We start from the raw sequence: 22,793 nt of genomic DNA, 5'->3' as shown, positions 1-22,793 counted from the left end.
ATCTTTCACCTGTTGAATGGGTGGATTGAATGAGTGGTTATCTCTCTAAATGACTGACTGAAAGGGTCAACCCTCGTAATAGTGAATTCATGGATTGTTCGTTCAACGGTCTACGTTTTTTTTAATTGTAGAAAGCATTTATTTAAACACTTTTGGCATTGCAAATACTTTAGCTTTTGAAGGGGTGGATTGAATAATTGGTTATATCAGTGTAGTTTTCTTTTTACCTTTTGAAAGGGTCAACTCTCAACATTGACCGATAGTACTCACTTTATAATGCCATGACAATGGCTTTTAAGCGTACTCTATTGTGTTTATGGCTTTTAAGGAGTTGGTGAGGGTTATCACTCATGAGTGGAAGTCGAAAATCGTGTGGATGCAAATCCTATAGTGTCGTTAGGGGCTTGGAGGTCTTGTTTTTAAATGTTTGTGGCCACTTTCAACATTGTTGCTATGTTTTTGAAAGATGACTTTGGTAAGCTTGTTTTGTAGTTTCATGGTGCAAAAAGGTTCCAAAGCTATGTGTGTTCTTGCGTTTACTGAGGAAAATCCTAAAATGTGGATTTTAACAAGATAAGTTTCTGAGAAACTATATGTTCAACATATATCTTAAGTGCCAAAGCAATAAAGTAGTGCTTAAGTATTTGATAAATGTTCAGATGAAATGTGGTTTTCTGGATTGCATTAATGGTTGGAATTGTTTTGTCTGGTATTTTTTCTTTTTCTGGATTGCATTAATGGTTGGAATTGTTTTGTCTGGTATTGATGAGGATTGCAATTATCTTTCCAAATCGTATATTTCATCATATTTTTTTATTTTTATTTTTATTTTTCTAAAAAACAATCAAATTTCTTTTCATTTTATTCTTATTATTCAATATATTCACCATGATTGGTTTATGTGTTAGAAAACACATATTTTTATAGCAAGTTAATGAATGTGCATGCCTTGGTATGTTTTAATTCGGTAATATGTGTTTCCTAATGAAACATTCTTTTACTTTTGTGATGAAAAGAATAGGTGCATAATTTTTTGTGAGTAGTCATGAGTTAGAGAAGATTTTTCCAACAATACCAATTGCTATAGACATTTTTGTGCCTTACAGCATTGAGCATGAAATGTCCATAATCTAAGGGATCCAAAGTCCCCAAACATGTTGTTCCTACCCCTAGAGGAACAAGGCTAACAAACCACAACAATTCACAGAAGTTCTCCACCAGAAACTGCTCAAAAACAAGTCAATTCAGGATCAATTCAGTGGCTCCACTAGCTGTCTGCGCTGAATGTCAAAGTCAACACTGGCTACCTGCACTGTAACGCAGGTAGAAGCACTACCAGGGTGCGCTGAGCGAGAGTTGACAAATGGCAAGTTCATTCCAAGAGGTGTCAAGACCCAGGAAGCTTCCAGAATCTTCCTGGGTGACACTTGCCTCAGTGAATTCGACTGGTGATGAGTAAGAGGTTCCTAATCTCCAAGTGGAAGCAAGAACCTCCAAGTGGAATCAAGAAATGACAGAGGGAGAGGACACTAGTCAGATCTCAAGCTGACTCATCCTCTCTCCAAACATCTATATATGGATCTCTCCTCCATGAGATCTAGAGGCTGGAATTTTGTTATTGCAAAGAATTGTTGTTGGTTTGAGATTGGAATCATTGGGTGCTTAATGCTTTGAAGGGGGTGAAGATAGGAATTCCATTTGCTGGGAAGGAGATGCTGGATTGGAGCCCTCTGGGTTGTATCTCTTCCTGAACCTTGTTATTCATCAATAAAGCTATCTTGGTTTCTCCTATATACTGATGTATCTTTGATGTATGATTGCATTAGTATGTTTAGTTTATTTCTAATCCTGAACTAGTTATGAATATGAATCCATGTCTTGTATAGTGTTCTCTTCTTGTGATCTTGCAGAAACCTCTTGAAGCTGGGCGAGCGAGAAGACAAGTAGCTGGGAACTCTCAAAGAGAAGAGAAACCGGATCGAGGGACAAACGGAAGACACCGGTTAGTCCATCCATCTCTCTTCATTCTTAATTCATAAAGGAAGAATACTAGAATAACTGTCTCTGTTTGTTGCTAAGGCACTGTCACACCTTAGGTGGATAGGATCGTCCTGCATAGGGATTTTTCCCCACAACAAATTGGTGACTCCACTGGGGAGATCTGTTTAGTCATTTTATTTGTGTTTCCATCATTGTTTGTTTCATAGACTCAACAGCAACAATCGAACTGCATCTGCTATTCTCAGATGCAAAGTAGACAGTTGCTGCTTTGATCCAATCACTGGATTTGTCTATGATTTGAACAATGGACTCACAAATGATTTGATGATCCTTTGTGATAGATCTTAGTACCCCCTCAAAGCATCCCTTTGATTGTATCTTGCTTGTTGCTTTGATTTGGCCTGAAACTGTGGATTAAATAGCAAACTGTGACCCAGAACCAATGAGAAACTCTCATTTCTCCTTCAGCGCAGACCCTGTGAAGAGGTTCTGCATTTCAACGCAGGTCCCGTGAAGGCTACCTGCGCTGAATGTCAAAACCCCTGTGTTGAGGTTGCGCTGATCCAGTTAGGCCTTGTGCAGCTGGGGTTCTCTGCTCTGTTTTGCCTTGTTTTGATCTCTGATTTTTGCAGCCTGTAACCAGCATAGGTACCAGTATGATAACTCCTTTTCTCTGCTTAAATTCTGCCTCCTTTTGTACAAAAATACTGTGAGTGTTTTTATGTGTTTGTGGCGTCATTTACAGTTTTCCTTTGCATTAGTGAAATGATCATCCTGTAGCCCTTGATTCAGATCTGTTGATTGTGATCTTAGAAGAGAGTTCATTGGCTGTTTACAATTGATTATACATTTAATTTTGCTTTTGGTTTGAGTTTGTCTCTTTTAAGTGTCGAAACAAGTATTCATTTCGAAAATCGTTAAGTGTTGTAATCTCTTCTACCCTCTCTGATTTCGAAAAAGTAAACTTGTTTGTACTTGTCATTTAAAAGCAAATTCAAAGTTGTACAAAAAGCTTTCTTTGTAGGCATCAATACTAAGAAAGCGGAAAACAAACACCTGCATTGTGCATTTGCATCTTGATAGTTTGCATGTTTGATTTAGGAAAAGTGCATTAGAGTGTGCTGATTGCTCTTTGAGAAAAGATGGTGTCTTTCTTTTCCCTTAGTAGCTAGGATTTTCATAAGTTGAAAAGATATAAAGCTTGCTTATCATCTTTGACTGCATTTAGGAATTGTATCATACATTTCGTGGTGAACCTCAAAAGGCAAAATTCTAAAAAGATCAACCTAAAATAAATTGAATGAACTTAACAACGCTTTGCAACATAACGCATAACATAGAGGTCTAGGCTAGAGACGTGTTCCGGCGTTGTAAAGCCTGGTGACTGTCGATCTCGTTGATGGTGGGTGATTCCTCCTGAGGGACGATAGCACCAGTACGGATTGTGCTCCCACGTACCGTCGCGTATATATTGGGAGACCCCTATAGGCATAAAACCTTTATCCTTAGGAAGCCGTGTCGGCCGCCCTACTGATCGCAATGCACTGAACACAGCATTCAGGAAGATCGACTGCCCGTTCCCTAAAAAGTATTCTGCGGTTTTGCGAAAAGTTTGGCACACCCTCTACCTAGAACTCTAGAGCAGTTCCTTTTGGCCTTTTTCAGACTCTATAACGGAAAAAGTCCATCCGAGCATTTGTCACTTCGGGCTCGTTAAAACATCGAAGGAGACTAGAGTCATCTTTAGCTTTTTCTCGACTCTTTAAAATTGAAAAAGCAAGTTGTGTCTAAAGCGTCGTTAAAATTTATTTTAAACGGAACAATCACCCCTATTCCTGCGTTGATCTTTAGGTTGAGAAAATGGAGCACACCAACCAAGGAATTCCCCTTGGTGGAAATCCTAGTCCCTTCTCCTCTTGGGGAGATGTTGGTGCGCCTCATATGGCCACATTGTCGCTTCCAGGACTGACAATTGGCCTGCCGGTCCGGCTCTTTTCAACCAATGTCGTTCAGAACACCATTATTCCTGAACAGTCGAGTCAATAGTTAGACCGGACCAGAGTTGCTCACCAGCCTTCTACTTCATCTAATTCTTCCTCCCCTCCTTCCTCTTCGCTTGACGGAACTGGTAGAACAAAAAACCAAGTGCCTAAGGAGAAGAAGGAAAAGAAGAAGAAGGAGAAGAAGAAGAAGGAGCCAAAAGCGACTGGGGGCAAACAAGTGTCGTCTGACAAAAATCCACACACAACACTGACTAGGCCTAAATCGCCATGTGTCATATGCAAGGGAGACCACTTCCACAGAGATTGTCCCTGCATCCCTCGGATACTAAGGGACTGGTCTCCCCGTTTGCACAATTCGGTGGCGTCAACCTCTGATAGCCATGTTGACAGCACACCGTCAACTAGTGAAAGTGAAGCCACAGGACAGAGAGGGAAAGCTAGATTTCCCTGCAAACTGTGTGAAGGCGACCATGCCATCCACCGTTGTCCCTTCTTAGACGAGGCTAAAAGAGTTTTGGAAGATCGCCCGGTTTTACCAGTGCAACTTCCTCCTGGATATCAAAAACTCCTGTCAAGTCCTTCACCAGTTGAGAACCCGGCTGGCCCGCCCAGGTGGTCAGCCGAAGCACCTATCATTGAAGATGAGCCGTCTGGATCCATACCTGAAGAAAGTCGAAAGGTTGAGGCGGCAGTTGACCCGGTTTTGCCTTCAGAGGCTCTATCTTCGAATGATACCATCACAGAGGAGAATAAAGACGACACTGTCCAAATTCTCTTCATCAACACAGACTCCGACGAACAAGGGGGCAATTTTCCCATTCCTTTGTCACAGGAAGGAACTTCGTCAGAGTCATACCCGGCTGTCTATTCGGTCCCACCACCAAACAACCTGGTTGTGTCCTTCGACTGGAACCAACTAGACAGACCCCGGTTGCCAGCAAGCATACCATTCAGAATTATCGTTCAAATATATAGAATGGTAATGGCTGGCACTATCATTGATGAGGGGGCATCTGTGAGTATCCTTTCCTCTATTGCTTGGAAAGCGCTTGGTTCGCCAGCGCTTTTGCCTGAAATGAGAAATCTATCAGGCTTTGATAAAGGAACCAGTCGACCTTTAGGGATCCTCCCCAATGTGCCCATAACATTGGAAGGGAAGACCGTTCAAATGAATGTGATGGTCGTTCAAGGACCCTTGGATTATAACCTACTCCTTGGACGAGACTATATATATTGTATGGGAGCCATCATCTCCTCACTCTTTAGAGTAATGTGTTTTTCGCATGAAGGAAGAGTGGTCAAGCTCGTGGACCAACTTTCATTTCCCGGATCACGCATCGCAAATAGTCATGTACCATCCCTAAATGGTCTCTTCACGCAAGAAATGTCTCAACCCACGGTCCGTCCTCCTGATGAGCGCGAGTAATCCGGGAGAATGTGACTGGAACCCAGGGGGCATGCGTCCTGGTCTGCTTCGGCAGGAAAACTTTGGGTATAGGGTAGGTTTCCGCGGGAGAATATGACTAGTCCGTACCTCGTCCGTGATTGGAAGAGGGGTTGTTCTAGAATAAGATTATTTTGTCAAAGTTATGTGAGTTGGCGGGCATCGTCGCTCACCTTTGTCTATTTTGGTAGACATTGCCGAGGAAGTGTTTTGTTTGAAAGATTAACGAGACAATCTTTGGGTAACTTGAAAGAGGTAGGCCTCTCTGGGTAAAACAATTGTTTTGCCGGACTAAAGTAGGGGTAACCTTGAAATCGTACTTTATGCCTGGGGGCATGCAAACCTTTTGGAGTGCAAGCAAGGGGCAGCTATTTATTTTTTAAATTTTTAGGTCCTCCCTTTAAACCTGTAGGTCTAACCCTTTAAACTCGTAGGATTAGTCGTTTCTGAACTTGCATAACGAAAGGATGCGGGGCATAGCTTTATAAGATGAAGCTCCATAAAAAATAGAATCTTAATGAGACATTCTTATCATATGACTGGGTAATCGAGCAGTTTTAGCACACAGTTCATGCTCGTTAAAAAAATAAACGCAAGATCCGAGCAGTTTTAGCGAATAGTTCATGCTCGTTAAAAAATAAACATAAGATCGAGCAAATGTTTCCACCCGCGTTTAAGCTCGTTAAAAAATGAACTATCCTGGTAAATAACCATAATGAATGTAATATTATCAGCCATTAAAGCCTTGGTCGTGTTTGCCCGTCACCTCCACTTTTCATTGGCCGATCGTTCACCTCCATATGATTGTTTACCCATTTTGAGGAACAGCTGCGAAGAGTGATTTCACTAGCCATCCTTGTGACACTGCCGTGATTGGAAAATTCCAACCTGTACCTCGAATCAGCTGCTAACCCGTTTTATCACTCGTTCCTCAAAAGACGAGTCTTCTTTAAGCTCTTTTCATCTGACTCGTAAAATATGAAAAGATTGCCGAGTCCTTGGCCTTCCAGCTCGTTAAAGGGACAGGAAGTGCTATCCTTCCTCTAGATTTTAATCTTTTTGGACCTGAGGGATTATTGCACAAAAAGATCGAGCGCTTGTTTTATTCGGCTCGTTAAAACTATCGAAAACTCATCCCTTCTGTATTGTTTTATAATTTTTCGGACCTAAGGGATTAGATGACGAAAAATGACTTTTGGAGTTAACTTTATGTACCTTTTCAGACTCTCTAAAAATGAAAAGGACCGAGTTATCTTTGTCGTTAGACTCGTTAAAATCATTAAATAGCGACAAACTTGTCTTTAGACGAGAACGCGTTTCACTATCGCTAGGCTCGTTAAAACATAGCGATGGGCTTGCCCGAAGGGCAGGTTATAGAACAAGCATATGTTATCCTCCTCAAGCTTGACAAAAATAAAGAGGTACTGGTCAGCAATGACTGGGGAAAAATTGGGAGAAACTCAAGAAAACTTTGATGGTAGCAAGTCGCTCTTGAACATGACACTTTTCCTCCGTACCACAATTGGGTTGGGTTGTTTCATTCACCGGTCACATCCATGGTCTCGCCATACCATCCATATTTGGGGTAATGCTACCGATCCATCGCATCAGTGTCGCCATATGTTCAAGAGAAGTCGTTCAGAAAAGTCAACCGTGTCCCATCCACTGTCGTACATTATCCTTCATCCTTTCATGACCGCCACCCTGAATCATATGTCACAGATCGTTTTCACCTCCATCAAAATCATTAGCTCCATTCCGTGTCATTGATGTGGGATTCATTAAGGCCCTCCTTTGACGGATCGCTTCTTGTCGACATCAACTCATTATCCAAAAAGTTGATCTAGGAACAACCCCTTCAGTACTTTGAAGCTTGCATGCCTCAATGGCAAGTTTCTCACTTCCGGCGACAGGTATACATCAATGACCTTCGACCGAAAGATTTTGCGTGGTGTTCGACGCCAAGTCCTTTATTCACACCACGTGAATTGTACTGCAGTACCTTGAGGGTCATTATCATTATCGGTGATTCCTCTCGCGCTTGTTAACGATTTACCTCATTGACCGGTAATCAAGCGATGTCTTTCCATGTTCGACTTCAGAACATTTCTCACATGGATCGACTTGTACTTAGAGTGAAGATCGAACGAGTTTGAAGACCCCAGATCTAGTTTCATCCATCCGGGCTGCGATATATATTCAGGAAAGATAAAGACATTGACATGTACATCATTGCAGCAGATAATCATCCTACCCAAAGGATGATAATTTCATCAAAATTATCAGTCTACCATCAGACGATTGTCTGTTCTATGTACGGAAAAATGAATTTATAAAGCTGAGCATGGGAATGCCTGCCTCAGCTAGATCATGAAAGCAGTATGAAAAATAATGTATTGTATTGTATCTTATTACAGGTCTCCTCCCAGCATTGGATGAACTTCGGATCCTCCTGATAAAGCATTTCACCCGATAAACGGCCTCATACTTTAGGGGGCAACTGTTATAGACATTTTTGTGCCTTACAACATTGAGCATGAAATGTCCATAATCTAAGGGATCCAAAGTCCCTAAACATGTTGTTCCTACCCCTAGAGGAACAAGGCTAACAAACCATAGCAATTCACAGAAGTTCTCCACCAGAAACTGCTCAAAAACAAGTCAATTCAGGATCAATTCAGTGGCTCCACTAGCTGTCTGCGCTGAATGTCAAAGTCAACACTGGCTACCTGCACTGCAACGCAGGTAGAAGCACTACCAGGGTGCGCTGAGCGAGAGTTGACAAATGGCAAGTTCATTCCAAGAGGTGTCAAGACCCAGGAAGCTTCCAGAATCTTCCTGGGTGACACTTGCCTCAGTGAATTCGACTGGTGATGAGTAAGAGGTTCCTAATCTCCAAGTGGAAGAAAGAACCTCCAAGTGGAATCAAGAACTGACAGAGGGAGAGGACACTAGTCATATCTCAAGCTGACTCATCCTCTCTCCAAACATCTATATATGGATCTCTCCTCCATGAGATCTAGAGGCTGGAATTTTGTTATTGCAAAGAATTGCTGTTGGTTTGAGATTGGAATCATTGGGTGCTTAATGCTTTGAAGGGGGTGAAGATAGGAATTCCATTTGCTGGGAAGGAGATGCTGGATTGGAGCCCTCTGGGTTGTATCTCTTCCTGAACCTTGTTATTCATCAATAAAGCTATCTTGGTTTCTCCTATATACTGATGTATCTTTGATGTATGATTGCATTCGTATGTTTAGTTTATTTCTAATCCTGAACTAGTTATGAATATGAATCCATGTCTTGTGTAGTGTTCTCTTCTTGTGATCTTGCAGAAACCTCTTGAAGCTGGGCGAGCGAGAAGACAAGTAGCTGGGAACTCTCAAAGAGAAGAGAAACCGGATCGAGGGACAAACGGAAGACACTGGTTAGTCCATCCATCTCTCTTCATTCTTAATTCATAAAGGAAGAATACTAGAATAGCTGTCTCTGTTTGTTGCTAAGGCACTGTCACACCTTAGGTGGATAGGATCGTCCTGCATAGGCATTTTTCCCCACAACACCAATGCTGAAGAACTATTATGAACATTAGTTGTTCAAACATGGACAACTATATAAACATAGATTTTTTGTAGTTGAAGAATTTGGAAAGAATGAAATCATTGTTGCAAAAATTTTCATCAACAACAATATGCTTGTAACTTTGTATTTATTTACTTTTTACCATAATTTCTCTTCTAAATAAGCCTACGAAGTTTCGTACCACTTAGGCCATTTGATTTAATTATAGGCTAAAAGAAGGGCTTGATATAAGAGTTAGTTAATTAGTATTTTTTATAATGGATACTAAAAATAGGAACTTATCTGTTTTAAATAAAAAGTGGTTGCCTTCCTTTATACCGACAAAGAACCACTAGAAGTTAGGAGACAATTATGATAGTTAGGAACTTTTTATATAAAAATGAAGAGAACCAAACTTAAGGGGTTCACCTATTTTGATGTTAAATGTAATGTACCTCATCTACAACACCAATTTTTTTTCTAATATATATCCACTCTTTTATTAATAAAATCATTCCTATCGTTGTAATCATAATTTTGCTTTCAATATATCCAAGATGTTGGGTGTGGACCCTGATTATCTTCTGTATTCAAAGGTTTCAGCCGGATGTATACCCCAGGAAGACTATACACCTTTCCATGCGGGGGGGTGCGAGGGCCAGCAGTCCCCAGGCGGGGGTTCGGGGGTAGTGCCCCCGAAGCTAAAAATAGATGTAAAATTACCTTGTAAAAGTCTAGTAATTTATAGTCAATCTGGACCATTCATTAGGCGGATGATCTGACGGTAGAAGTTATGTTTAATTTAGGGTTTTTTCTCCCTAGAAGGCAACCCCTCACTATATATGAGGGAATTGTATTGTGTCTATGCATATCTATATTCTGAGTGAGGAAGAGAGAGGAGATTGAGAGCGAAGAGGGTGTTACAACGAATTTGTTGTAGGTTGTGTCTCTTCAGTTTGCTGGATAATATAATAAAAGAAGGACTGAATGTTTCTCCGTGGACGTAGCCCAAACTGGGTGAACCACGTATATCTATGTCTCTCTTGTTTTATGCGTTTTCTGTGTTTATATTTCTGCAATATTTTATGTGTTTCATTGCTTTGTAATATATAATTTTCTAACAACTGGTATCAGAGCCGAAGGTCTATTTAGCTGATAAACTCGTAGGAGAGAAGGGTTCCTAGTTCGAGTGGAAGAAATGGCGGAAGATGGTAAGTTTAGGGTCGAAAAATTCAACAGCCAAAACTAACAGCTGTGGAAGATGCAGATGAAATATTATTTGTATCAAAGAGATCTATACCTACCATTGAGCGGAAAGACAAAGAAGCCGACGAGTATGGTAGACACAAAATGGGATATTCTCGACATAAAGGTACTTGGAACAATACGGCTGTGCCTAGCGGCATTGGTAGCATTTAATATTTCAAAGGAAACAACAACAGAGGGTTTAATGTCAGCATTGGCCAAACTATATGAAAAACCCTCGGCCTCAAATAAGGTATTTCTTATGAAGCGTTCATTTAATATGAAGATGTCAGAAGGTGGATCTGTTGCAGACCATTTAAATGATTTTAATACAGTTACAAGTCAGTTAAGTTCTGTAGGGGTAAATTTTGATGATGAAGTTAGGGCTATGTTATTTCTGTGCTCATTGCCAGAAAGTTGGAATGGCTTAGTTACGACCATTCATAACTCTGTCTCTAGATCTAGTACTTTAAAGTTTGATGATGTTGTCGGTGCAATCCTTAGCGAGGAAATGCAACGGAAAAGATCTGGTGAGACATCAGGTAATGCTTTGATTGCAGAGACTAGGGGAAGAAAAATGGAAAGATGAAAGAGCCCAAGATATCGTAGTAAGTCAAGAAAAGGAAGATCCAAGTCTAGATTGGGGATAGTGTGCTGGAAATGTGAGAAGAAAGGACACCTGAAGAAAGACTGCAAGTCTCGCAAGGGAAAAGAAGGAGGCGCGCAGCAAGAAGCTAATCATGAAGCGAATGTAACATGTGATGTGTTGCAAGATGCTTTGATTATTTCATTAGAAAATATTATTGATGCCTGGGTGGTAGTTTTAGGGGCCTCATTCCATGCCACACCTGATAAGAAACATTTTCATGATTATGTTCAAGGAGATTTTGGACGAGTTCGATTGGGTGATGATAAACCCTGTAAAATCGTTGGAATGGGTACAATTTTCATAAAACAACGAAATGGAAATTAGTGGCTATTGAAGAATGTAAGGCATGTTCTAGATCTAAAGAAAAATCTGATTTCAATAGGGCAGTTGGGAGGTGAAGGTTGCATACGTACTTTCACAGATAAAACCTGGAAGGTCACTAAAGGATCCCTGGTAATAGTGAAAGGAGAAAAGGTTGGTACATTATATTTATGCAATGGCATTTCTAATTCTGTTAATGCTTTAACCTCTACAGGAGAAGCTACGGCATTGTGGCATCATAGGCTCAGGCATATGAGTGAGAAGGGGATGCAGATTCTTCACTCAAGAAATTTGTTGCCAGGTTTGAAGCATGTTGATTTAAAATTCTGTGAAAATTGTGATTATGGAAAACAGAAGAGAGTCAGATTCCTTAGAGTTGGGAAAGAAAAGAAGAGTGAAAAATTAGAGCTTGTGCATATAGATGTATGGGGACCTGCTCAGGTATCATCTCTTGGTGGCTCTCGTTATTATGTTACTTTTATTGATGATGCAACGACAAAAACCTGGATTTATTGTATTCAAAATAAATCTAATGTATTTGATACTTTCAAGAAATGAAAAGCTTTGGTTGAAAATGAGACAGGGAAAAGGTTGAAGTGTCTCAGATCAGATAATGGAGGTGAATATTGCAATTCACAGAGAGAAGACAATTCTAGGAACACCACAAGAAAATCATGTGTCAGAAAGGATGAACATGACAATCATGGAGCGTGCAAGGTGCATGAGATTGCATGCAGGATTGCCTTTACAATTTTGGGCAGATGCTGTAGACACTACTGTTTATCTAATAAATAGAGGGCCTTCAAGTTCCTTGGATGGTGGTATTCCAGAGGAGGCATGGACAAGTAAAAAGGTAAACTACTCATTTTTAAAGACTTTTGGTTGTGAAGCCTTTGTCCACATTAATAAAGAAAATAGAACAAAGCTTGAGGCAAAATCAAAGAACTGTACCTTTATTGGATATGGTGTTAAGGATTTTGGTTATCGTTTATATGATTATGAAAATCAAAAAATCATTAGGAGCAGAGATGTAATATTCAATGAAAAGGTCTTGTATAAGAATCAATTGCAGGAAAAGAAACAAGAAAAAGAAAACAGAGAATACACAGTGCTTGACGATATCACAGGAAAAGTGATGGTGCTTGAAAATCATAATGATCAACAGCCAGAACAACAACCACAACAGCAAAAAGCACTTCAAACACCTGAAAGTGGTGTTAGAATATCTACCAGATAAGTAGACCCCCTGAACGATACTCTCCTTCATGATATTATGTATTGTTGACTGATTCTAGTGTACCAGAATGTTATGAAGAAGCAGTGCAGGTAGAAACCAGGAAGAAGTGGGAGCAAGCCATGAAAGAAGAGATGGACTCCTTAGCACATAACCAAACTTGGGACTTAGTCAGGTTGCCTGCAGGTAAAACAACATTGCAGAATAAATGGGTTTACAAGTTGAAGGAAGAAGATGGAGGTAGAAAAAGGTATAAAGCTAGACTTGTGGTGAAAGGGTTTGCATAGAAAAAGGGTATAGACTTTGATGAGATATTTTCTCCTTTTGTGAAAATGACTTTAATTAGAACTATTCTAAGTCTAGTAGTAGCTAAATATTTGCATCTTGAGCAGTTAGATGTAAAGACAACCTTTCTCCATGTGGATTTGGAGGAAGAGATATATATGCAACAGCCACAAGGATATGAGGTAAAAGGGAAGGAGAAACTAGTGTGTAGGTTAAAGAAGAGCTTGTATGGCTTAAAACAGGCTCCAAAGTAGTGGTATCTAAAATTTGACAGGTTTATGTCTAAACAAGGTTATACTAGATGTCACTCTGATCATTATGTTTATCTCACAAGGGAAAATGATGGCAGCTATATTATATTGTTATTGTATGTAGATGATATGCTTGTTGCAGGTTCTAACATGCAAGAAATAAATGTGCTCAAAAGGAAATTGGCAAACTCATTTGCAATGAAGGATTTGGGTGCTGCAAAACAAATCCTTGGTATGAGAATAACTAGAGACAGGAAGAATTGCAAATTAACATTGTCTCAAAGTGAGTACATAGAAAAGGTGTTGAAAAGGTTTAACATGCAGAATGCAAAACTAGTTAGTATACCTTTGGCCAGCCATTTCAAATTAAGTAAGGAGGCGTGTCCCAAGACTCGGGAAGAAATAGCTCATATGTCTAAAGTTCCATATGCATCAACAGTTGGAAGCTTAATGTATGCAATGGTCTACACAAGGCCTGATATTGCTCATGCAGTGGGAGTTGTAAGCAGGTACATGAACAATCTAGGAAAAGAACATTGGATGGTGGTGAAGTGGATTCTCAGATATTTGAGAGGTACCACAATTCAAGCATTATGCTTTTGTGGTTCAAACATTGCTCTACAGGGATATGTTGATGCAAATATGGCAGGTGACAGAGATAACAGTTGGGTTTCAAAAATCCAAAGTGTTGTTGCACTTTCAACAACAGAAGCAGAGTATGTTGCTGCTACAGAGGCTACTAAAGAAATGATTTGGTTACAAATGTTTCTGGATGAATTGGGCAAGAAGCAGGAGTTGGGCAGGTTATACAGTAACAACCAGAGTGCCATACATCTTGAAAAGAACTCTGCATTTAATTCCAAGGCTAAACATATACATCTCAAGTACCATTTCATATGGTCAGCATCAGAAGATGGACAGTTGAAGCTGGAAAAGATACACACTAGCCAGAATCCTTCAGATATGCTAACAAAAGTTGTAACCAGGGAGAAACTGAGAATCTGATTAGTTTCAATTGGTCTTCAAGTATGATGAAGAATATGAGAAACAACCAGGTCCAAAGAGGAGTCATTGTCTAGCAAATGAAGCAGTAGTGGAGTTGCTATAATCAGTTTCCACGTGGGAGATTGTTGGGTGTGGAGCCTGATTATCTTCTATATTCAAAGGTTTTAGTTGGATGTATACCCCAGGAAGACTTTACACCCCTCCACGCGGGGGGGTTGATCCCCCCCCGGCTGGGGGGTCCGGGGGCCAACGTTCCCCCGGTGGGGGTTCGAGGGCAGTGCCCCTGAAGCTAAAAATAGATATAAAATTACCTTGTAAAAGTCTAGTAATTTCTAGTCAATCTGGGCTGTTCATTAGGCGGATGATTTGATGGTAGAAGTTATGTTTAATTTAGGGTTTTTTGCCCTAGAAGGCAACCCCTCACTATATATGAGGGAATTGTATTGCGTCTATGCATATCTGTATTCTGAGTGAGGAAGAGAGAGGAGATTGAGAGCGAAGAGGGTGTTACAGCGGATCTGCTATAGGTTGTATCTCTTTAGTTTGCTAGATAATATAATAAAAGAAGGACTGGCTGTTTCTCTATGGGCATAGCCCAAACTGGGTGAACCACATATATCTGTGTCTCTCTTGTTTTATGCGTTTTCTGTGTTTACATTTCTACAATATTTTATTTGTTCCATTGCACTGTAATATATAATTTTCTAACACAAGACTGTATTTTGAGTTTTAAATTAATTACAACACCTTGTTTAGTTCTTGTTCTTACTTTGAAATTCATCTCCTAGTTTACATATATGTATAACAAATCACTAAATATACATCTATCCTTAATTCTTCCCAACTCAAATATATAATTTATAATTTCCTTAGTAAAAAGGTTTAAACCTTTAAAACCATCATACATTCATTTGAACCACTTCAATATTTATATTCTTAATATGGTTATTTGGGCCTCATAGATACATATGTAACTAATTTAATACAAGGTAACACCATACTAACAAAAAATATGTTTCACCATTGTATAACTTATACTTGAACTTACACTCTACCTTTGAAATGTTCCATATATATGACCCTATGTGTTAAACCAATTAACAACACATATATACAACCCTATAATGAACCATATAACATCATATATTTAGGACCCTATATGTTAAACCATATACCAACACATATATCTTTAGGTTACCAGACTTCGTTGTTCGTTTATGCAATGAGTTGGGATTTATTAATCTTTGAAACTATGTTATCTTGTACCAATGGGGTATATGTATTTCATCCACCCTTCGAGAATATTCTTGAACTTTGCATCATCTCTAGATTCCACATATCTTGTCAATATAGTTATCTTGATATTTGTGCAAACCCTAACAACAACAACAGAGATTTGATATTTTCTGATCAATGGTTCACATGTAATTGGGGTTTTTGCGTTTACTAAAGGCTACCATACCATTTGTCTTTTTTGTTGGTTATTCATTCATTTCGCTTGATCGTCGCTAGGGTTTTGTGGATTTTTGTTGGTTTCGACATTCAATAATGCATATACACAACTATTAAGCTATAACATTCCAGTATTTTCAAACCCTTGGTTCATCTGTTGGGATGACTACCTTGTTGACTGTTCGGAACCTAATCTCTGGTAAATTTTTACTCCATGTTACAGTTCTCATAATTTGCATTAATTAATTTTTTTCTCTTCATTGTTCCTACTAATTACATTGAAACATTTCCTTATATATATCTTGGCGACTTAATTTGTTTAGGATATTTGGGGTTTTTGCAGAGAAACCTTATCGAAAAACCATCGAGTTATGGAGGATTATTTTTGGTATGCTAGCAAAGTAACATAGACCGTCAAATTTAAACCGTTGCATACAAGTAAATTACTTATAACCTTCTGCTCTGCCAGTTCTCCTTTACAAGTTTGAAGGGTTGCATACATGTTTGTAATTTCAAGGGTTCTTCTTTAAGTTGTTTGAACGATTTGCTACAATGTATATGGTCATGTTTTTGAGTTTAAATATTTTATTCTCGAATTCTTTTGCATAGGCATAATTATATGTTCCCTCTTTGGGTAATTTTCGATGGTAATAATCCTTCTCTGTGAGAAACATCAATGGCAAACTTTGAAAGGTTTTCAAGTTAGATTCTATTTAATTATTACATGCCAAAAACATTTCTTACGACCACATACCAATCTCAGGTCTGCTTATTGTAACAGAGTGTAAATTTTGTTGACATTTATGTACATGCTAGATTTGCATTTTTTAAAATAAACCCTGCTCAAGAAATCATTGAAAGGGTTTTAAAGCAATTCTAGTACAAACCATTTATGATTAATATTTTTTAGGGTTATTCTTACAGTTATTCATAGGTTTCATTCATATTATTTTATAATGCATGAATTTTATTTTCAAGTTTGTAAAATGAACTTTGCTTTGATTTAATGATTCAACCATATTGTTTATATACTTCGTCGTGTGTTGGAATACATATCTCTTCATGTAACATTTCTTTTTTTAATTATATTTAGGGTATTTCTCTTTACTGTATGATATATATTCAAACTTCTATTAATAATGTGTGCCTTTACAACCTAGTCGGACTACTATTTTGTTCGCTTATAAATAAAATAGATTATTTTATATCACATTCCTGTAAAGTATTTATTTTCTTCTCCTTTGATTTATATTAATAGAGAACACACCCTCTCACTCTGTATTTTGTTATTCCTTTGTATATTTATATTAATTTCTAAGACCTGGTATGAACCAGTACTTCACAAAAGACTATTCTCATATATAAATACTTAATTAGGGACTGGTTCCGGCTCTGCAACATGGGCTGATGGAACCTTCATGATAGGGGTTACAAGCCATTCTACGGACCTGTAGCCACCTCACCCCCGTACTCCCCTTTTTGTTTTTTGTGCCGGTTTTTTTATCCCTCTCGACCCGCGGCTTCCTCATCACTTTTTACCCTCGCTCCCTCGTTTTTCACCCTAGGTTTTTACCTGGCTTCTGGCTCTCTTCACACATCGGAACGACGCTTAGACTACCTGATCTGCCGACAGCTAACGGAGGCAGTCGTTTTCTCTCCAGCCTGTGAGATTGACCTGTGCATCTGCCGATCCACTTGCATAACCCTAACGGTCTCCCCCACTGTCGGTGCCGACCCAAGGCGGTTACCAGGTTTCGAGGAGGGTTCAAGCAGCTGTCGACATGGACTCTGAAGAGGTGGATTACTCGGATTCCCCGCTGGCGGAAAGCTCCATCTGGCGTTCCACGTTCACATCTTCTGGGGGTCTGCACAGTGGAAATATGTCTGCCAGCCTTGAGAACCTCTCTCCATCTATCGACCCGTCTCTCCCCTCTTCACTCTTCCCTGGCGAGCTCTCCTCCTGGAACTCTTTTGCTGTTCCCTCCCCGGCTTCTCTCGGTTTCCTAGTGAAATGCTTACAGTCCTCCCCGAACGGCGCCGCTCCCCATCTGCCGGTTTTACCCTCCCATTCCCATTTCCCTGCAAATCCCGTGGAGATCCCTGCTCATCCCATGGAAAACCCTCCCCTTGCTGACCCTAACCCTCCCATCGCCCCCCCCGTCCCCTCTGGCAGCTATCACGCTATCCCCCCTCTCCCGGAGGCCATCCCCACCCCCGGGTCAATCCCTCACCCACCCCCCCTGTTCCCCCCCCAGCGGGCTCACAGGCACCTGATATCCCGGGCCGCATGTCCTCCCGCCCCTCAAAGAAACAACGTTGCTTCAAATCTAGAGCCGAGGACGTCTTCCTGAGGCTTGAAGAAGATATTCAGTGGGGGGATGCTATGGATTTGGTGGACCGTGTCCTTGTTGGCCGGATTCGGGGCAGACACATCACAGCGGCAAAATTGAAGCAATGGGCCACGGAGATTTGGGGCCAATATCTAGCGGAAATCCCATCTGTCCAGACTTTCGTGAGAGGATGGTTCGCACTAAGGTTCGCAAGGGCGGACCACACGAGCTGGGTACTTTCATCATTTTGGCATTTTGAAAAAGCTCCGGTCCTCCTCAAGCGTTGGACGCCCTTCTTCGACCCGGAGACGGAACTGCTGGGAATTGGGCCAGTCTGGGTCAGACTACCGGGCCTGCCTCTTCAGTATTGGTCCGAAGACACCTTCAGGAGAATTGGGAAATCTCTTGGCACATTCATGGAATCTGACAAATCCTACATCTCGACGGGCTCGATGGCGTATGCTAGGATACTTGTGCACATGGATACCAGGGGGGGAGTGCCGGAAAACATCACCATACAATGGAAATCCTCTTCAAGGAAACAGAAGCTCGACTATGAGGGTATCCCTTATCGCTGTAGAAGATGTCATCAGGTGGGTCATCTTTACAAGGACAGCCCCCTCCTCTAGAAGGCCCAGCAGGCAGCCACATGCCAGGACCTGCCCACTACAGAAGGTCTACCTGACCCTCCCGCAGCGGTGGCACCAAGGACGGAGCACAACATTACCTTTGACACGGTGGAAGCACCTCCAGCACCTCGCCGCAAGAAACAAGCATCGAACTCGACCCGGCCTCCATCTCCTCCACTGACGCGTTCAAAGGCTGCAAAAGGAGCAATCTTCTCATCGGGTACGTCCTCTCCTTTTACTGTCTCTGCTTCTCTTCTTGCATCAATGAGTTTATCTTCCCCTGGCATGCCCCCCCCTATCAGGATTCCCCATCCCTCTTCCCCGTCCGCTCTTGACCTGGTAAAGGTCACCTGTCCGCCCCATCCCCCTCCCCGCTCGCTATATTTGTCTTGCCCCATCCCGAAGCCATCGGGCTTACCCATCTCCTCCACACTCCCCTCTTTCCCCCTCCCCTCTTTTCCTTCGCCCTCCCCATCGGTGAACTCTTCGCCGAGGTACTCCACCCGCTCCACCTCCAAGCAAAAAGTGCTGGACTCCATTGGGCTGTCGGTGGAGTCCCTTATCCTCTCGCCCAAGCTAGGGCGCGACCGACCTTCTTCATTCTCTAAAGCAAAGAAACAAGTGGGGGACGAGGTCCTCCAAGGCAGACAACATACTATTGATAGGGCACTTAGAGCGCAGGACACCCTCCCCCACCCCCCTCCATGAAAATTCTATCCTTCAACTGCAGAGGGTTGGCCAGCCCGGAAAAAAAATTGGCCCTGAAGCGTCTCTTACTCTCGGACCCGGTGGACATCATCTTTTTACAAGAAACCCTATGCAAAGCAGACTCTGTCACCTCCATTCTAGATTCATGGTTGCCAGGGTGGACCTTTTCCGCCATTGATGTATCCGGTCGTTCAGGGGGTATTGCTATTGGGTTTAAGAACAACTCCATAAATCTAAAGAATATCTGGGGTGGAGGGGGTTATTTGGGTGCGGACATATACTCAAAAGATCTGGAGGAAAATCTTAGAATCATCAATGTCTATGGACCCTGTCTTAACAGGGAGAACTTTTGGCAAAAGCTCTTCAGCTCCCCTCTTCTCCAAGCTGGGAACACTATATTGGGTGGAGACTTGAATTTCTCTATGGGTTTCTCTGAATCATGGGGACATATGGCACAAATCGATCCCCTCTCTGACTACTTTGGGCAGTTGCTCGAGGATCACCATTGGATAGATATCCCTTCGGCCAAAATCCAACACACATGGAAGAACAACCGAACTGGGGACCAAAGCCTAGCTAGGAGGCTGGATCGCTTTATCATCAAGGAGGCGCTCCACAGCTATCACCCCAGATCTCGGCAATGGGTTGGAAGTGGCGGGATCTCGGACCATAGACCTATATACCTGGAATTGGGAGCAAGACAACAGGCCCCCAAGGCCCCTTTCAAGTTTAATTCCACTTGGCTCCGGGACCCCACATATATCAAATTAATAACTGATTTCTGGAAAGCACATCCGATCCCTGAGGATGCAGACCCAGCCACAGGCTTTGTAAGGAACCTCTCCGAAATCAAAATGCTTTCAAGAGATTGGGCCAAAATGAAGAGAAAATAGGATGATCAAACGATATCTCTTGCTGAACAAGCTATCGAGGTTCTTGATTCCCACTCAGAAGGAACCTTTATCTCCCCAGACCAGAAATCTAGGTATGAAGGCCTCATCAATCGGAGAACACAAGTCCTCAGAGACCATGAGGATAGCTAGAGACTAAGGAGCAGAGCCATTTGGCTCAAGGAAGGGGATGAGAATACAAAGTTTTTCCACCGCTTTGCAAATGGTCGGAAAGCGATCAACACTATCTGGGAGCTGCAAGATGGTCAAGGACAACAGGTTAGCAATCCTGGAGAACTTGCCTATCTAGCCTCTTCACATTTCAGGAACATATACAAGGCCCCGGGAGAAGCAAGTCTATTAGAAATAATGAGAGTGGCAGAACTCTTCCCCAGATTTTTGGATGACGAGGATGCAGAGGAGCTTACAAAAGACATTACATTGGAAGAGTTGGAAGCTACCATCAGGGGCTTCCAAAAGGACAAGAGCCCGGGACCTGACGGCTGGACCATTGAGTTCTATCTAGCCTTTTTCGAGCTGCTAGGCCAGGACATCCTCAAAGTAATCAATCATTGCAGCCACACATGAACAGTCCCCTCAGCCATCAAAGCCACTTTCATCACCCTCATCCCCAAATCTGACAAGCCAGAATCCTTCAATGATTTTCGGCCTATCTCACTCTGTAACTGCCTCTACAAGATCTTGGCCAAAATTCTTGCAAACAGACTCAAACCCATCCTCTCTGCCAATATATCCTCTGAACAATTTGCTTTCCTCCATCGTCGCCAGATCCATGAAGCTATTGGCACTGCCCAAGAGCTTCTTCACTCATTGCAGAGCATGGAATTGAAAGGAATGATCCTCAAGGTCGATCTATCCAAGGCTTTCGATAGGGCAAATTTACTATACATCCATATGCTTCTCACCCATTTGGGTTTCCCCTTCCTGTTCATTAAGAGGATCATGAGTTGTATCTCTGATGTGTCATTCAATGTCCTCCTAAATGGCTCCCCCACCCCTTTCTTCACTGCCGAAAGAGGTCTCCGGCAAGGATGCCCCCTATCCCCCCTACTGTTCCTACTCATCATGGAAGGGCTAAGCAGGCTGATTGCATCTGAACACAGGAGAGGCAAAATCAAAGGGATTAAAATAACGGACAACTGCTCCCTTACTCACCTTCTGTTCGTGGATGATGTGCTCATCTTCTTAAACGGAAGCATGGCTGATTCATCAACTTTACAACTAGTCTTTGATCTCTTCCAGAAGGCCACAGGTATGATAATAAATGTTCAAAAATCCACCTTAACAACTACAGGTTGTTCACAGCAAGAGATCATCTATACAAAAAATCGCTTCCCCTTCCAAATTCACCCTATGGAGGAAGGGCTGAAATATCTGGGCTTCCGAGTGAAACATGGAGGATACAAAATAGCTGACTGGATATGGCTAATCACAAAGGTGGAGAAGAGATTAAATGTTTGGTATAATAGATATCTTACTAGGGCAGGAAGACTCACTCTTATAAAAGCTGTGCTGGAAGCTACGCCTGTATACTGGATGTCTCTGGCTTGGATACCAAGAGGAATCTTAACCAGGCTACAAAAAATATGTTACAGATTCCTATGGAAGGGGAACAAACAGGGAAACCTCTTTGCCTGGGTAAAATGGGACACCATTGCAAGGCCTAAGAAATGGGGAGGCTGGGGTATAAAAAGACTAGATTTATTTGCAAAAGCTCTGGCAGCAAAACTTGGATGGCAACTTCTCACATCCCATAGTCTCTGGAAACAAGTAGTTATGGAAAAATACATTGCTCCGGAAAGCATTTTCAGCTGGATTCGCAGGGAACATAGGGGAAGTGGAAGACACTCAATCATCTGGAAAGCAGTTCTCAACTCCCTTCCCCTAATTCGAGAGGGACTAACATGGAGAATACATCAGGGGAACTCTGTCCGCATTGGTATAGACCCCTGGATAGGATGCGGCAATGCTCATCGGCTATCTGGGCAGCTCACAGCACATCTAATGGATCAGGGTGTCACTCATGTTGCACATATTGCAGATCAAGAAAACTCCAGTTTTCTTCAACAGGCCTGGAAGACACCGCTAGATCTCCACATCCCGGAGCAATGGAGGCAAGAATGGGAGTCTTATACTGAGGCCCTCACACAAGCACACATAAGAATCACGGAGGAAGAAGACGAGATTGTATGGGCACTAGCTAAAAATGGATCATATACTCCAAAGGATGGATACCAACAGCTCATGCAACCATATCAGCCCGAAATTACTCAGCAGTGGTGGAGAGCTATATGGCATCTAAAAGCAGCACCCAGAATGCGTATGCTCATGTGGGCCATCCTCTACAACAAAATTCCCACTGGTGCAAACTTGAAAAAACGATCCTTCCATGGACCTTTCTGGTGCCATTTGTGTAGAAGCAATGAGGAAGACACTGAACATCTCTTCCTATCCTGCCCGGTAGTTTGTGAACAATGGTCCCTCCTCTCTTCACGCTCCCCCTCCCTCCATCAACGACATGGCCTATCCATCGTCGATGCCTGGAGAAACTGGCAGGAACAGCACTCTGGGAAAGATAGGAACATTCCACTACTCATGTGTTGGTCTATCTGGACAGCAAGGAATCCTGCGATATTTGACCAAAAACCTCCTTTCTAGCCTGTCATTATTGCCCATATCTTTGCAGACCTCGCTCTCATTCCCTATGATCCTCCACAAGCCCCTCCTCGGTCTATATCCCCGGAACTCATCGATAAATCCTACCCCT

The 22,793-nt window shown here is 41.8% G+C and overlaps 1 protein-coding gene across 1 annotated transcript; it reads left to right on the top strand.

The window, feature by feature from the left end:
* Positions 1-17,735: 17,735 nt before the first annotated feature.
* Positions 17,736-18,407, top strand: LOC149233953 (uncharacterized). The gene has a single exon (XM_089368102.1). The coding sequence runs from the start codon at positions 17,736-17,738 to the stop codon at positions 18,405-18,407; it is 672 nt and encodes a 223-aa protein (XP_089224228.1).
* Positions 18,408-22,793: the final 4,386 nt, after the last annotated feature.

Source organism: Pinus tabuliformis, chromosome 8 (genome assembly GCF_031772625.1).
Source record: "Pinus tabuliformis cultivar Carrire ecotype Pingquan chromosome 8, CPIR1, whole genome shotgun sequence".
In the NCBI taxonomy this organism is placed as follows: Eukaryota; Viridiplantae; Streptophyta; class Pinopsida; order Pinales; family Pinaceae; genus Pinus; species Pinus tabuliformis.
This window is presented reverse-complemented; position numbering and strand designations above follow the sequence as displayed.